The sequence below is a fragment of the Carassius gibelio genome, chromosome A14, assembly GCF_023724105.1.
Source record: "Carassius gibelio isolate Cgi1373 ecotype wild population from Czech Republic chromosome A14, carGib1.2-hapl.c, whole genome shotgun sequence".
Taxonomy (NCBI): Eukaryota; Metazoa; Chordata; class Actinopteri; order Cypriniformes; family Cyprinidae; genus Carassius; species Carassius gibelio.
In genome coordinates, this window is record NC_068384.1 from 24,825,298 (window position 1) to 24,843,992 (window position 18,695).

Sequence of the window (18,695 nt, forward strand, 5' to 3'; positions counted from 1 at the left end):
AAGAATTACTTGAACGTCAGTATGTTCCTCAAACAAAGCTATTGTCCGATACCTCATATAAACTCATTTTTGGAGCTTGACAGCACACCGCCATTCACTTTCATAATAAGGAAAACAGAAGCTTGAACATTCTATTCAAGATCTCCTTTTGTGCTTCCCAGAAGAAAGACTGTAATAGAGGTTTAGAAGAACATACTTCCTTATTTCGCTTAATGTTTTTATATGGACATTACGCAAACAACCATCATAAGTTTGTTATTTTCTGTTAATGACATAATATTAAACAGAAAAAAATTGTCTCTCTACTGAGATGAAAGAGACAGAATCCTTGAGAAGCGAACACTGCTGGGCTAATACTCAAAATGCTGTATTGTATTGAGGGTTGCCATGGATACGGCAGATCAAAACTCAGAATCTTTGAGAATGGCTAATTGCAAACACCACTCCAGTGCATTTGCCCCTGTTTGCATTCAAGCCCTCCTATCAAAGATGTGCCCATTTGCATGTAAGCGGTCGGCTGGCTTTTTCTTGCAAAAAAAAAAAAAAAAACATGTTATTTGCAACCACTGTGCCGCTGTCTGAGCTTAATGTCTACATTGCAAAAACACATTTGTATGTTACGCTCCTGATCTGATGAAACAAGCGAGAACTGATTTGTATAGAATTTTTCCATTTCAGATCCGGCAGCTGAAACATTTACGGTTATCTGGTATCTGAGAGAAGTATGATAAGGCACTGCTTTGTAATGACAATTCTCTGTTGACACTTATCGTACGGAAGAAAGACAATGTATGGAGTGGAAACAGAAGGTGAGAGAGAGAAAAATGCACACAACTTCCTGCACTAGGGATGCACAGGATGAGATCAATGAAAAAGATCAATTAGAAAAAAACATAGATACACATATTAGTCATGTCAGTGTTATCAGTAACCTCTTTTGTTGATTCACATCATGTCAGAATGATGTAAAAAAAAAAAAAAAACACAATACTCTGCTAACTGATCTCTTCTCTACCAATTATTCATGTTTAATGTCAAAATCGGTTTCCCATTAAAGACATCTTGAGCACATAATATTCAGAATTCATGTCCTGAGGAAAAAGAAGAGAAATTTTGATTAAAAGACATGATAAAGACAATTGCATTTCACAAACATATCATTTAAATAAAAAGGACATAAAAGACCATGTACAGAAAGGGTGAAACAATAGGAAATTAACTGAAATGTCAGCTTCATGAATGTACAGTACAATTATGTTATTTGACATGTAAACCTGACATTCATTTATTACACACACTCACACAAACTCATATTCAAAAGCAGCGGGCGGCATGCATCTTTTCCTTTATGTAACCTCCATCAATCATCTCCAAGTGAACTAAAGAAGGTGAAGACCTGGGTAGAACGACCTTCTTCACAAAGTCTTCTGCATCTCCATCAGAGTTGTGGTTAGGGTGTTAAAATATGGTGGATGTCAGACCTGGGCGGCAGCGCTCAGCGTGTCTTGAAAGCTCAGGAGGAGGATGCGTCAGGCTATCTGTGAACCTCTCAAAATTCTCAACGGGCCACCTCTCAACGGCCTGTCACTCTGGAGGAACTGGACAGCGTGAGCACTGATAAGTGGCCTAGACTAGCACTGATGCTGTAAAACATGGAATATGTCAAACATTCTTATTGTGAGCATTGTATGAGCTCCCCAGCTGAGGTTTTGACTTTTAGACACTAATCACCGATTACATAAATGTTGAAGACATTTTCAGGTCAGACTGAATATTTCTGAATCCAGCATGACTCGGACTCTGCAGGAAAATGCATAATATACACACGGAGCCTTCATACACTGTCTACCTCAATCTGTCTTCGACAACAACACTGTTAGAACATTGTTATGCAGTTGAAGTGGCTTCTGGGGTGTTAGGAATTTTGCAAGTTTGTTGTGGCCAAAATCACGTACCATTAAGAGTGGTTTGATGAAGAACTTTGTGACCATTAATAAATTATGCTCTATTAAGTACACATTAATAGAATTCTATAGCCTCATTGTATAGTAAATTGGTTGCACATTTGCGAAGTAGAATGGCATATGGATATTTCTTGGGTACTGTTTTATGGACATGCTACTAATTTCACATAATGCTTTTTGCAAACAGTGCAGTAAGAGAGAAGGCATATTAGGGTGCAGGGTGTGATGTTACAGCAGTGTTTTAAATAAAAGTTTTAATAACATATATTGGCGTGAAATGCAAAAGATTTTAATTTGGCAATTTGTAGACTTTAATTTCAATTGCTCAACCTCAATCCAGATGGGATGAGTGACCTTTGAAGAAGGTGAGTTCTTGAGACTGGGCTGCAGTGTTTGTGTATTAAATGTAATGGTACTAACACAGAAACAGGTGGTTTGATGTGCTCTTTGAAGCCCAGATTTATGATGAGGGAGAGACCAAAAGAGAGACAGAAAAGGGTGAAGACAGTTCTGAAACATACTGCACCACCATGCAGATTCCACATCAGACACCTCACACGCTACTAACCAAAAGCACTACCACACACACACCTGCAAAGAGCTTATAATTATGGTAAATTACCATACTCCCAAGAATTTGCAACAATTTCCTGAGACTGAGCCAAGGAATTATAGATTTTTTTTAAAGTGAGTGCAGTTTGCCCATTCAAAACCAATCACCACACTGCTAGGATGTCTGGGTGGTTGCTTAAATAGCGCAGGTGAGCTTTTAATGATGTTCTGGTTTATTTAGCAGATAGAGTTCAGGAACCCTCTTTCAGTGTGAAGGCCTTCTCTCAGCAGCACAAATGTTCAGCAAAAAATCTGGGCAGTTTTTCGCCAGCTTTATTTGCAGTGTGATGAGATTATATAACACCTCTCAAAAAAATCCTCTATAGCATTGAACGTATGCAAATATTTGTGTCAGTCTGTAAAGAGAGGCATTAACAACCATTCAATTAAATAAAAATATTTACTGCACTGAATATTTGCACCCAACATCCTGTTGCTAGCCAGACTCATTGGAAATACATGTCTTTGCCTACAATTCTGCAAAACTACTACTATGCTATGAAAACAAATTTTAACATGCTATGAGATTTCAAAAGCCAATACCTTTTAGCTGCATCAGCAAATGTTTTTTTAAATCACTTTTGCATTTGTTAACACTATCAGGTAGGTTAAGGTATGGGTTTGGTGTATGAGGTATGCTACTTTTTAACACAATAGAGAATTACATTTTTAGTGACATTGCCCAGTTTAAACCACCACAATATGTACCTTAATCAACATAATAAAAATGCAGCAGTATGTGCTTGAACTGATTAAATGAAAACATGAAGAGAGTTTACCACTGCCCACTTTAAAACTGCTGTGAAATTCGCAGTAGGGTACGAAATATTGGTGTTACAGAAAGATTGCCAAAACCATGTATTTCCAATGAGCCTGGGTTGCTCGTTTTGGTGTGAACGGACCTTAAGTATGTTTTCAGCAATCAACCCAATGTATTGTCTTCCATGAAAACATCGTAAGTAATGTTTGTAACATAAAATTTGGGACAGGTAACACACCAAAGTCTAATATTAAGCTTAGGAGTTTGTTCAAATTACTAGCCCACAAAGCAACCTTTATTCCAAAAATGTTCCCATTCTGTTCCTTCAACTATTGGCACAACATTTTTAACAGGCATACATCCAATTTGGCCAATTGCTTATTTAATTCATCTTGTGTGATGGTAGGCACTGAACTCCATTCTAGACTGGACACTGAGTGAAATCCATCCTAACACCTTAGCAGGTGGAGCTGGCTTGGTCTGGAGGAAGGAAGGTTTTTTTTTGTCCGATTATGGCACATGGATAAGCGAGCCAAACAATAGCAAAGTGCATCTATTTGTCAGCAATGGGGGAGAAAACATACACATGAGACAAGGTAAGTTTTCCTGTGAGCCAAACCCAATATATCACTTCTGCCATGCTCTACATAAAGAATTAGTTCCCTGTGCCTAAATATACACCTACTTAATGTACCAGTACCATAACAGTATACCTCAGTGCAAACTGTACCGGTAGATGTTAAAACTATGTGTAATAGCACATTAATAGCACATTAAGGTTAAGGTTGACTTAATTGCCAGTGATGCTCTACAGAATGATAGGCACTGCAATCTGTTTGTGCCAAATCTGATGACTGAAATAAGGACCACCAGCTGAGAAATGATGCCAACAGCTTGCTAGTTACATTATGTCATATGAGCCCAAACTATTTCAGAAGTAAAGACAGATGTCTGGGCTGAATCCCAAGTCACATTGTATTCATCCCATAAAGTAAACCAGATTAGGACTGATGCATCCCAAATTAATGCACATTAAATTACACATAGATGTCATAATACTGACATATCAACTTACTTGCATGCATTCCTTTCTAGAAGTAGATAAACTTTGATTCAGTCAGAGTGAGCAGAAAGAGATGGAACGACTGGGATGTATTCACATAGTTGCAATAATTTGTGCCTAAAGGCTCCTGGTTGATCTGGCAAAGGGTTAAGTGTGTGGTGATGTCGTCTAGAATTGTTTGCCAAGTAAGAATGGCCTAGATTCACAATGATATGTAGTCAGCAAAGAGTAGAGGTTGTAAGGTGAACAATGTGCCATGCTCACTATTGCTATCTATTGTAAATATGTAGTGGCACATCAATTCTTGTTTCTGTATCTGAGTATTGTTGCTTTGACTTGTATGCCTTGTTAGACAAACGGGGCATGCTTATATATATTTGGCCGAAGTGGAATATCATTCCAGCACTGTTTGAGTGTCAAAACTAATTTGTCGCACTCTTACATTTGATAACTAACCCGAAATGCTTTAACAAGGAAGTGAGGCTCAACTATTTACCAACCACAACCTCCTGATCAAGGGTCAACTCATTTGCCACCTTTGCCTGCTTTGTATTCTTTTTTTTTCTTTTAATGTTCTGGCATGCTTCACAAGCCATGCTCTCTATTGTCACTGTTGACGTCATACCCCTGGGCCATTCAGAGTCAAGGAAAAACACGCAGGCCATTGATGCAGGGTAATTGGTACCTCATGCAAAAACATGCCTTGGGCTAGAACATGGATATCTCGGTGGACTACATCTCAATCCAGAGCTGAATCCATGTCCCACTGGGACTGCTGTGTCCATAAATCCAACCTCCAGACCAAGAGGAAAAGCTTCTGTAAAGACATGCTGCTTGACTGCTGGAGCCTGCTAGAGTTTTCATGGAGAGCCACCACATTTGCACGAGTCAGAAATTGGATTGTCTGAACCAGCCAATTGCAACAGCTTTGGATTGAAAGTCCAAATCCTCCCAAGGGAAGCTTCCCTACATGTGGAGGGATAAGATGTGTGCATTACAAGGCCTCTGCCTCCGTTGGTATTGAAGAAAGCATGTTGATTAACATTGCTGTTAATATCCTTGACTGATTCAAACTTGAGTAGCTTTGGTTCCCATTTCAGCCTTAGACACCTTAATGTACAACAGTAGAATGGCAAATGCAAAGTGCCAGCTTTGATGCAGCACCTGAACATGATTAATGTGGCCAACCAGGCAAGAACTGAGATCAGCACTTGGTCTAAACCAACAAAGGCTCAGTAGTGGTGTACAGCTTGACCATAACCCCAGCATTGAACATGTCCCTCACCTATAAAATCTACTGTCAGTTTAGGAGCATAAAGGAACAACAATAACATGATTCGAGATTTTGTGCTTTAAGCTTTTCGCACTAACTGGGGAAGAATACTTTCCCTATTCTAATCTCACCATATATCCACCCTGGGCCCAGAATATCCCAAGATAAATGCTGAAAGTGAACAATGCTCTTGCTGATTGGCAACTTCTCTTGTGCGCATGCTTTTTCCTGCTCTGTTGCTAATCTTCTTACCACAACTTGTCAGCCTCTCTCATCATCTAAATCCATTCGCCTGTTTTAAAAACTGTAATGTGATATCCCACGCTTGCTCATATGTGTCTCCATGTTGCTGAACACAGAGAGTGCTAGTCTTGCATGCAAGTAAAATATATACAGGAGCCAAATCACAACAAATAGATTTTAATTACCACATAATCAACATGTCATTAGCACTGTATTATTGCCTAGGATCCAATTCTATACAGCTATTACACAACTAAATGAGACTCAGTGGAATGAGGCATCATGCATCAGCTATACAGTCTGTGTTATGTTGCATGCAGATCAAGCACTGTAACACAATGCTCAGGGTTCAAATAATTTCATCTTTGACACCATCTGCCACGGAACTACGAGATGAAAGAGAGACTGATCCTGTGCATCTAATATATATATATATATATATATATATATATATATATATATATATATATATATATATTATAGTATCCATCAATCCACCAATATTACTGTCTCTATTCAATTTAAGCAATAAAATGTAAAGAAACCAAATACACAATAGCATATTGTTGGGCCTAAGTTGTTCATGGTCATATAAATATATTTCATATGATTTTAAGCACTTTTTTTAAAATACTTTTATATGATAAATAATGTTGGTACTATGTTGGGTTGTGAAGCCAAACCAATTGAGAACCACTGCACAAATTAAGTGAAAAAAAAGGGAAAGTGACAAACAGCCAATTATGGTCACTTATACTCAGAATCCATGCTCTGCATTTAACCCATCCAAAGTGCACACACACACCATGAACACACACCCAGAGCAGTGGGCAGCCATTTATACTGTAGCACCAGGGGAGCAGTTGAGGGTTCGGTGTCTTGCTAAAGGGCACCTCAATCGTGGTATTGCCGGCCCAAGATTCGAACCCACAGCCTTACGAGTCAAACTCTCTAACCATTAGGCCACGAGTTACCCATAATACAATTATAGCCTAAGATATACCATATAAAAAAACATCAGAAGCCACGCTGCACCTACGCAATTCACTCTCATTCTTAAAAATCTCCCTGACATGATAGTATTGAAGCACAGTCATCCACCACATCCATACAAAGGACCATGAGGGAAGGTGCACAAGGGAGGGCTGCAGTCAAAGTACAGAGGAAAAAAATATCCAAGACATGCAAATGTCTTTTGTCACCAAAGTGAATACCTTCATCTTCATCACCGTCGTTATCAGATAAATCCTCGCCCTGTTTTTTGGAATGGGTTCCTGTTAGTAAAGCAGGAAAAATACAGAGAAACACAGGATAATTCAAAATAGTATGATCATCAAGACAGGAAATGAAAAAAAAAAGCTATACATGATTAATATTAGACAGTATTTGAACTTACATGAAACTGGTCAATAACACACATCATTTAAATGTATAACATGATTGTTGATGTATACAGAAACAAGTTCACATAATGTGCATCGATTAGAACACAACCTAATAAGAGGTTAGAATTTGGCTGACATTAGATTAAATGGCTTAAACAATGACAGCTCATTTTATGTACATAATAGCAGAATATTGAAATAAATTATCAGTTGAGTTCGACCCTCTTATTAATTCTGTTCCTCATATTACACGTCATACATAGTTTTTTTTTTTTTTTTTTTACAAAGTAGTACTTAAATACAATGAGTGCTGCAGAGTTGCATTAAAATAAATAACATACTTTTCAGAGGGTCAAGAGCTTAACACACTATAGATAAATAAAAAGCATTAACAAGACAAGCTACAATTTATAATGATAGACAAATATTCATTATCAGTCTTCCTGTTTTAAAATGTCTGCATATATATGTGACTCTGCTGTTCAAAGTGCAATAATTTCAACATTAGTATTCATTACAAATTAAAGCTACAGTTCCTCTACTATCACATCACCAATGTCATCAACAGTGTTTGTGCAGTTGGAGAATTAGCACATTCTTTGTTCAACATGATTTGTTTGTCCTGGAACTGCATTTGTGTCAAACCACTATGGCAATTATCACAACCCTAACCCTAAATCTAACCCTAAAATCTGTTGGGTCAATTGAACTGCTGTTCCAGGAACTTTCCCTACTTGGCAAAATCATTATTAATCAGTGATTAATGATGTCTTACATCTCTTGGGAAATGATCAGATTAGTGATCAGAGTAGTGAGGTCAATCTTTTAAAGAGATTTCCACAAAACTCTTAAATGCAATTCATAAATGAAAGTTTTTTTCTCTTTTAAGAAATGCAAAACTTTAGTGGTACAACCTGTTTCATATGTGCATTGTAGTAGGTATGTGGCATCACACTGTTATTTTGAAGTAAAGCACTGTTTGAGCGAGGTGGCAGCTGTGATCCCCGAGGCGAGAAAGCACTGTCATTTCGAATGTCCTTTATAGTGCATCTGGATTTAATGGCATTGTGTTGCAGTTCCAGTAAACTCTATTATTTTTCATTGAGAGTATTCACAGTCCCAAGGTTTCTGCATGGCAGATGTTAAACACATTAGTGAAAATCTAATTTTGAAATACTACAAATCAAGTGCAAGACCCTTGGATTTATCAACCATTTATCAATGAATGATGAATTTAATGAATTAAGGCTGTATTTGAAGTCATTTATTATGCACAGGCAACTAATATTTAACATTTGAAGGTCAAATGCTGCATTCATTTGATTTCTTTAATTTAGCACAAGGAATGGGAATTATCTGGATAACTGGGATTTAATAGGAATGCCAGTTCCTTAACGATTCCAAAAACACTGTCTTTGAATATTGTTTTGGAATTATATTTTGATATTTTTTATTAAAATTGTCTAGTCACTAGACTAATCCAAACTGATTTTGTTTCCACTTAATTTGATGGTCCCAATTCTCTCTTCTATTAACAAACTATTTACTATGACTATTGCCTCAATAAACTGCTAATTAGCTGCTTATTAATAGTAGGTAGTTGTTAAGGTTAGGTATGTGGTCAGATTAAGGGATTTAAAATATGGTCATGCATAATCAGGCATTAATATATGCTTTGTAAGTACTCATCAACATCCAATAAACTAGTCATATGCATACCAATAAGCAACTACTTAACAGTGAGAATTTTTCCTTAAGATAAAATGGAACCAAAATTTCAGTACTCTATTCACTTTGACATTTCATTGCATTCACTTTTCAGGTAAAACACTGTATTGCTTGTCATAGCACCACCCTTTCAGTACAGTGTTTCATCTGTATGAACATTAAAACATGACTGTTAAAGAACCGTTGACGCAAATGAATTCCATGAAAACAATTGGTTTAAAATTGAACCTGTTCTAAATAAAATTCCCAGCTCTATTCAGTACTATAGCACTTTACATAATATGAGCTGCAGAGGACGACATCCTGTCACTGTCTCCATACACTTTTGTTTTTACAGTGAGCTAATACATCCTGTGTGACCTATGTGTCAGTGAATGTAAAGTGCATCCCATTCTGAAAAGCAGGAGAAGAGGGTCAAAGGCACAATGGATTGAGCCCAGATTTACATATCGGAAAGGTCACAGTGTGGCAAGAGACCTATTGGCGAAATGTTGACTTCTAACAGTCCGAGATGGTATTCACTTTACTGTCTGTCTCAAATCCTCCTGTGGTCTTACTCGCCTTCTCTGTTTAGGATTCTCTCTCTCTCATTCCACAGCATTCGTCATAGAATTGTATCTTTTGTTACTTCTGGAAATGGATTTCAATGTGACATATACAGATTTCGGTATCAATCCTAGGTGAAAGATTGACTGAGAGCCCATCTTACTCCTGTAATGTGAGCTATTTCCAAGTGCACCGTGATTAAAATGCAGAGTGGAAACTTATTTTATCAATCGGGAATTTACAGGCTGGTGAAAACTGACGTCTTGTAGCAGAAAAGACCAGGCCAAATTAATTAATTAAAATGAACAATACCTGTAGAAAACTATTCATCTCAGTGGCAGTTGCTCAGCTGGCCTGTGACTGCAAAACCTGTTTGCTGCCATCTGTATTCATGACCCCTAAACCTAACCATTTGTCAACAATATAAAACCAGCCTGGTCATACATAACATTTACAGTTATAAAAACATATATATTTTTGTACATTTGGCTAGATGCTGAAACAAACAATATGGATGTAGAATCTAAAATATAGGCACTATTATGTATTTACAGTTAGAATAGAAATGTTAAATATTTATGAAATATTTTTGCATGATGAAAACTTTTTTTAAATATGGTTTGCGAGCTAAAGCAGTGTTTGGGACTCATCTATTTTTTATTATAGTATAGTTTTAGATTTTTAAAGGACATATACATATACCATAGTCAGATTTGAGCAGCTAATCCTAAATATAACCAAGTAATTGCAATAATGTATTCCAAAAAGCAGCACCTAAGTAGTCCAAATGTAGATATGCAGCGATATCAGATACCTTGAGAGTGAGGAAGGGTTCTTATTTGCTATTACTCCCATAAACGCTATTACTCCCATAAACTCATCTATTTAGAAAGAATAAATAGCAATTGAACAATTGGTTAAATGGTTTCCCCATTCATGTGGCCTAGGTGATGTCTGTACAAAGGAAATTTATTTCAGAAGACTGTTGTACAATAATAAATTGCATAAAAAATCTAACCAGGCACATGTATTAAGAAGGAAAATAGGACCAATTTTAACTTGATGTCGACTTTAAAGGTTAAGGAGACTATAATCCTAGAGAAAGGACAGCCAAAAATTTACACCAGGGCTTTAGTAGCCCAGAGGACATTTATATCACAGGCTTTTGTTTTTATTACAAGTGCTGGATAAATAGAGGAGCACATTATGAGCTGTCCTTGGTGTTAACCGCTGCGCCAATAAGTAAGAATGACTGCAAAGAATGCGTAAAAAAAAAAAAAAAAAAAAGATCGCTGAAATATTTTATTGAAATCCTCGGCTGTTTCTGTCGAAGACGTACATTCTGTTTACGTTCTGTTTTTGGCGTGCCTCTTAAGATGAAACAAATCAGCGACATATAGATCACGAAAACAGCTACAGCTCGACCTTGGAAGAATAACCAGCCCTTTATAGAAGGACTAACAACAAAAAGCTTTTGGGAGACACTGAGCTGTGAACGGGCAGATATACTGGGCCAGTGAGCAGTGTGGGATCCCAACAAAAACTTCCTGGATAAGCTGTGTCTTGCATTTCAAGTCAGACTGAATGAAGTGCCACTGGCATGACTCCACTCACCCCAGGCCTATGGGCTGCCACACATTTAAGAGAGCCGTTCCATATCAAGCGAAGGGGACATCCGCTTCCCTTGTGCCTTTCTTCCTTAACTTCCGCCCACCCCTTTCTCCATTTATACCATCGCTATTTGCCATGCAACTTCGCCTGCGGCTATATACGCACACATTTCAAACCCTGGAAAAGTTGAACTATCCAAAAGCGATTTTCATGCTATTTTATTATCCGTCATCGCTCAGGCAGAGCCTAGTTCAGATTCCAGCACTTAACAGTTTCCATCACGTTGGCAGACTGCTAGAATATGATTCATAGTGAATCGTCTTTCTCATGGGAAAAAAAAACCACGCTACTCACTGAATGCCTTGAAAATACAATCTCTGGTTTGATCCCACCAAGTTCCCTTCTCTCAAACCACTAAACTACACCAAAGCCAAACATACAGTGAGAATTCTCTCCTAATAAGTAATCTGTCAGAGCCCATTTGAAACATGACGGAAATAGCTCCCCGAAAGATTTCATCATGCATCCACATTTCATAGGAAATGTGTAGCCAGTGTTGGAATATTATGTTAATAGAAGCAAATAAACATAATTGACCCTGTACTTGGGGAATTGTATTAATGCAATCTTTAAAAAACACCCTTTAAGCATTAAACATTCTATTAACAGCGTGATTCATCTCAGGGAATTCTTAAACTGAATATATAAACAGATAAAAACGAAATGCATTGAAGATTGCATTGAAGTTTAGCCTACAGAATTCAAGCGCCTCCTAGTATCATGTTTTTAAAATATATGTTTATGTGTGTGTGTGTTCAGTATTCAGCATGTATGAAACAGAAAATGGAAAATATGTGTAAATTGTTCTTGTAATAGTGTTTTACAGAGGTCTTTTATACATTAATATTAGTTACTGCAATAGCTGACATTAGCTAAAAATGAAAACTTTTACAGCCATTAATCTTGGTTAATGTTAATTTCTACATATGCTAATACATTTTAACACTTCCAAGTTTTTATAAATTAGCCTTAGTTCATGCAGGGGTCTTCAACAGGGAGCCTGTGACCCTAGGGAGTCTGCAGTGGTTCCTGCTGCAGGAGGTCCAACAATTACTGAGCTCAGCCAAAGCTACAATTAAGAAGCTAAAGCTTAATGTTGTCTCTCCCACATAAAATATGTAATGTACAAATATACAATCCTGTAAATAAATAATAATAACTTTATTTACAAGTATAAATGATGTGGGTCTATATTTATTATATATGAATGTAATTATAGGCCTTATAAGGCCTATAATTATAAGTCGAATATAGGCCAATTTACACAGACATTTTATATTAAAATGATTATTATAATCCCCCCCCAGTAGACACCCGGATCAGTCATGGAACTTAATTAGAGAAATTTTGTGACTTGCTTTACAGCAGTCCTTGATCTGAAAAAGACTGAAGACCCTTGTGTTAATTCATTAATACTGAAATTAACAATAAAAATGTTGTTCATTGTAATGTATTTAATTTCCAGTTTTACATTGGACATCAAGTCATGATACACACAACACCAAAATGTTTATTGTAAAACTGTAAAAATAAGTTTTCTTGGTTAAACTTAGAATTAAAATTATACATTTTCCAAGTTTTAATTTAAAGAGGTCATATGACGTTGCTAAAAAGAACATTATTTTGTGTATTTGGTGTAATCCCATGTGTTTACACAGTTTAAGTAAAAAAAAAAAAAAACTGATTATTTTACACATAATGTACATTATTATTGCTCCTCTATGCACCGCCTTTCTGAAACACATCGATTTTTACAAAGCTCATCGTTCTGAAAAGTGTGGTGTGCTCTGACTGGCCAGCTATCTAGTGAATTATGATTGGCTGAATTCCTCAAGCGTGTGACAGAAATATTACGCCTCTTACCAGGTTCAGGAAACTTTCCTCTGTAAAATAAGCTGCACACACTCAAATATTTTTGGAAGGCAAAACAAAGTAGTTTGGCTTTCACAACAAAACACACAGCATCTCCACTTCATGGTGGCGGCGGCAACAATACAACAGTGAGAACAGTGAGAATAAAAGTAACACCTTCACTCATTGAATATATATTTGGGTGGCGTTATGCAAATCTTCCACACAGTGATGTAGACATGTAGGGGCGTGTCTGAACAAGTAATTTTAGGAGGGCATGGATGAGCATTTACTTTTATAAAGAAGATATCTTTGGGTTTGACCTTAATTTTTGCAACTTTACGGATTATTCTGTATGCATTAACAGCTTTTAACACTTCAAAGACAAAGGAAAATGTCAATATGGGTTCTGACTAATCCATCTGAATGGATGTACAGTCTCCTTTTGGAAGTTCATAAACCTATTTGTTTGTTGTTCCCAATTATCCGGATATTTGCATTTTTTTATTGACAACCCTCTCTCCCTCCCTTTTAGAACAGCCCTGTGACATATTTTCATGACAATATAATTTAAAAACAGCAGAACCACTTATTTAAGGTAAATCAAATTGGACCTGGTCTTTCTGCAAATGGCCAGTGCACAGTATTTCCCCCAAAAAAGTCCAGCCCCTCAACTCACTGAACATGGTGAATCACTTGGAAATACATATACTGTATTATGGAAGTAAATTGATTTTAATGTATTTTTTGAAACATACAAATTTATCTCTGACTGCACAAGCTCTAAAGATCATTCATAGACCATTCACAGTATTTTATTGTGGCCTATAAATGATCTTTAGAGCTTGTGCATATATATATCTATATATATATATATATATATATATATATATATATATATATATATATATATATATATATAGATAGATAGATAGATAGATAGATAGATAGATAGATAGATAGATAGATAGATACACGCTCACCTAAAGGATTATTAGGAACACCTGTTCAATTTCTCATTGATGCAATTATCTAATCAACCAATCACATGGCAGTTAAAGACAGTCTCCTGAACTCCAAAGAATGGGAAAGAAAGGTGATTTAAGCAATTTTGTGCCAGACGGGCCAGTATTTCACAATCTGCTTAGTTCACGCATAACCATTTCTAGGGTTTACAAAGAATGTTGTGAAAAGGGAAAAACATCCAGTATGTGTCAGTACAGTGGGCGAAAATGCCTTGGTGATGCTAGAGGTCAGAGGAGAATGGGCCGACTGATTCAAGCTGATAGAAGAGCAACGTTGACTGAAATAACCACTCGTTATAACCGAGGTATTCAGCAGAGCATTGTTGTGAAGCCACAACACGCACAACCTTGAGGCGGATCGGCACCAACAGCAGAAGACCCCACCGGGTACCACTCATCTCCACAACAAATAGGAAAAAGAGGCTACAATTTGCACAAGCTCACCAAAATTGGACAGTTGAAGACTGGAAAAATGTTGCCTGGTCTGATGAGTCTCGATTTCTGTTGAGACATTCAGATGGTAGAATCAGAATTTGTAAACAAAATGAGAAAATGGATCCATCATGTCTTGCTACCACTGTATGCACCACTGTGTGGGGGATGTTTTCTTGGCACACTTTAGGCCCGTTAGTTCCAATTGGGCATTGTTTAAATGCCACGACCTACCTGAGCAATGTTTCTGACCATGTCCATCCCTTTATGACCACCATGTCCCCATCCTCCGATGGCTACTTCCAGCAGGATAATGCACCATGTCACAAAGCTCGAATCATTTCAAATTGGTTTCTTGAACATGACAATCAGTTCACCTTACTTAAATGGCCCCCACAGTCACCAGATCTCAACCCAATAGAGCATTTTTGGGATGTGGTGGAACGGGAACTTCGTGCCCTGGATGTGCATCCCACAAATCTCCATCAACTACAAGATGCTATCATATCAATATGGGCAAACATTTCTAAAGAATGCTTTCAGCACCTTGTTAAATCAATGCCACGTAGAAGTAAGGCAGTTATTTTGGCAAAAGGGGGTAAAACACAGTATTAGTATGGTGTTCCTAATAATCCTTTCCCCTTGCCTTCAGAACTGCCTTAATTCTTTGTGGCATAGATTTAACAAGGTGTTGGAAACATTCCTTAGAGATTTCAGTCCATATTGACATGATAGCATCACACAGTTGCCGCAGATTTGTCGGCAACATATCCATGATGCGAATCTCCCGTTCCACCACATCCCAAAGCTGCTCTGCTGGATTGAGATCTGGTGACTGTGGAGGCCATTTAAGTAAAGTGAACTCATTGTCATGTTCAAGAAACCAGTCTGAGATGATTTGAGCTTTGTGACATGGTGCATTATCCTGCTGGAAGTAGAAATCAGAAGATGGATACACTGTAGTCATAAAGGGATGGACATGGTCAGCAATGATACTCAGGTAGGCTGTGGTGTTTAAACTAGGGGTGCTCCGATCAAAATCGGCCGATCATTATGCGCATCTCGTTTTTTGGCGCATCTTCTCAGTTAACAACGGCTCTGTGTACTAACAGCTGCTCTATGTGAAATCACGCACCTGATGGAATTAACCGCTGATTAGAAAACCGGCTTTACTGACGAGATGCGCATTAACGATCGGCCGATCGTGATCGGAGCACCCCTAGTTTAAACAATGCTCAGTTGGTACTAAGGAGCCCAAATTGTGCCAAGAAAATATCCCCCACACCATTACACCACCACCATCAGCCTGAACCATTGAGACAAGGCAGGATGGATCCATGCTTTAATTATCTTAATGACAAATTCTGACCCCACCATCTGAATGTTGCAGCAGAAATCAAGACTCATCAGACCAGGCAAGGTTTTTACAATCTTCTATTGTCCAATATTGGTGAGTCTGTGTGTATTGTAGCCTCCGTTTCCTGTTCTTAGCTGACAGGAGCAGCACCCGGTGTGGTCTTCTGCTGCTGTAGCCCATCTGCTTCGGGGTTCGACATGGTGTGCATTCAGAGATGGTATTCTGCTTACCTAGGTTGTAATGAGTGGTTATTTGAGTCACTGTTGCCTTTCTATCATCTCTAACTAGTCTGCCCATTCTCCTCTGACCTCTTACATCAACAAGGCATTTTCATCCACACAACTGCTGCTCACTGGATATTTTCCTTTTTTGGACCATTCTCTGTCAACACTAGACAGTGCACCAAAAACCATTCCACGTTCAAAGTCACTTCGGCAAGTTGTCTTTACTACATCTAGATGCCTAAATGCATTGAGTTGCTGCCATGTGATTGGCTGATTAGCAATTTGTGTTACCAAGCAATTGTACAGGTGTACCTAAAAAAGTGGTCAGTATATATATGTGAAAAGGCAATTTTAAGATAGGTCAATGGATCAGTTTTGTGGGATAAGAAAATAAGATTTTAAAGCAAATGATGAATAAAGATTTTGTTATTTACTGTTCCCTCAAAAGCTCTTGCAAAATCAGCCTGCTGGTAATAGACTGAAGTATTTGTGCAAGCTAATGTTCTTGTAAAAGAACGACTACATCACCCTTAATGTGTTCACTCACTGTAACACCTTTCATAGGTGTGTGTGTGTCATTCAACCTGAAAGTCCCTCAATTCTGTCACATTTTCAGCTTTTCTACCTAACATAATGTCTTGATAAATTTTTCTTTTGTAAATCCCTAGAGCAAATTGGATTGAAACAGCTTGACTGAGTGGATAGACCATCAACAGGCTCTTAGAGCACAAGCGTACTGTTGCCTGGCAACTCTTACTGATGATTTTATGTTATGCAAATTTGCTGGAATTTACATAAGATTTCATGTTGCTGCACATTTGCTGCACTGGTGTGATCAAAAAGATTGCACTCTAAAAACTAAAACCCTAATTTTGGAGTTCAAGTTGTGCTTTCTAATGCAAATGTTTTATGTTTGTGTTTTCCAAGTTCTGAACTTCAGTCGCTGTTATGTTAATATATTACGTGCCATTTAGATAATCAAGACATAGTCCTGTGAAAATGCAAACAGTGGACTACAATTATACATGTCTAGAGGCTTAAGTATTGGAATATAAATTTTCATATTAACACTATTTAATGCAGCTGATCGTTTTACCGAAAAAGAAAAATTGCATTTGAACGGATTACTTTAATTTGATTTTAAGCCATCGGCAATTATATTAGTAGAATCAGCAAATCTAAGTATATTAAGCATCTATTAATGTTCTTGTCCCATACACAGACAGACTACTCCTCTAGGAAGGGTTCTTCCCCTTAGACTTCCCTAAGGACTTCCCTAAGATCCCTCACACCACATAGATCATTTAACCGACAGCGCAAACTCACTGCAAATTCGTTCCAAACTGTAGTTTTTCCCTGAACGCCGTTGTTAATAGTTCAGCAGCAGCTGCTACAGTGTAAAGACATTGGTTTTGATGCTTAGCAGTTATTTACTTTACTCATAACATGATCACGGGAGACTGTGACGGTATTTTGTGTTTCGTGCTGCCTTTCTCAGTTTTCTGATTTGAGAAGATTTCCAGGGAACATGCTGTCGTAATCTCCTGCGCAACACAATGCCATTATTTTTCAGACACCCTTTCTACAAATGTGACAGATATTGCATGCTATTTCACTGTTTTTGTAAGCTTTCACACCCATGGAGAAAAAAAACAAAAAAAAACAAACATTTTGTTTAAGATTAAGATAAAAGCTCCAGTGTATATGACACTCTTGAGGACAGCCATGTTGAGATCACATGACCAGCTGAACCCTTACACAAAGAAAATATATTTCCTTATTAAGAATCAATATATTAAATTATTTAATGCTATTGAAAATGTAAAGAATATTATATTGTTGTAATATATTACAATATAGTGAATAATACATAAGGAATTGACAATTTTCATATATTGAAAAATATGTAACAGTATGTTTACTTAAATATAATAATTTTACATTCAGTAATACATTTATATATATATATATATATATATATATATATATATATATATATATATATATATATATACATGAATACCACATGATTTACTTTTGTAACTGTTCAAAGATTAAAAATAAAAAAATGAAAGGCTTGATGAATAAATAAGTAATGGCTTACTCTATATATCTAGTTTATTTATACATCGGTTGAATTTGTAATGGAAAATGCTTATTGAGCAGTGCAACATAACCAAAAAATTATTATGAGTGCACCTTAAACGGTTTATATATTTTACATTTGTTTTGAACATATTTTTAATTTGATAAAATGACTTACCATGCCTGTTTGTGCATACCTATATCCAACTTTTATACAATACTTATAAAGTGCTGTTTACAGAAATAACAAGTTCATCATCCTAGAGCTAAAGGGTGGTTTAGACAAATAGCACATATTATTGTATATAATAATTATGTTTAAGTGTTTTTCTACTATTAATGACATCCTATTTCTTATAGTGAGTCTAAATTATTAAGTCACACACATGCTGCTTATATAGCTTAAGTTTAAAACATTATTTAATGGAATTCAATGCAAGTCAACAAATTCCAATAAGAATGGATTGCCAATTCAG

At 36.9% G+C, this 18,695-nt stretch overlaps 2 protein-coding genes across 3 annotated transcripts in view; both read right to left on the reverse strand.

Annotated features, from left to right (window-relative positions):
• The window catches only part of LOC128026947 (neuroligin-3), a 197,254-nt gene that overhangs the window by 130,389 nt on the left and 48,170 nt on the right, over window positions 1-18,695 (reverse strand). The window contains exon 4 of one of the 2 annotated variants that reach the window (XM_052614248.1): window positions 7,130-7,189. The exons of the other annotated variant lie outside the window; for it this stretch is intronic. Within the exon in view, the coding sequence (XP_052470208.1) occupies window positions 7,130-7,189 (60 nt within the window). The remainder of the gene's footprint in view (window positions 1-7,129; window positions 7,190-18,695) is intronic. 2 annotated transcript variants of the gene reach the window in all.
• The window catches only part of LOC128026950 (ligand-dependent nuclear receptor corepressor-like protein), a 473,072-nt gene continuing 468,822 nt past the window's right edge, over window positions 14,446-18,695 (reverse strand). Inside the window, exon 4 of the transcript XR_008186576.1 lies at window positions 14,446-14,468. The gene's annotated coding sequence lies outside the window, so the exon portion shown is untranslated. The remainder of the gene's footprint in view (window positions 14,469-18,695) is intronic.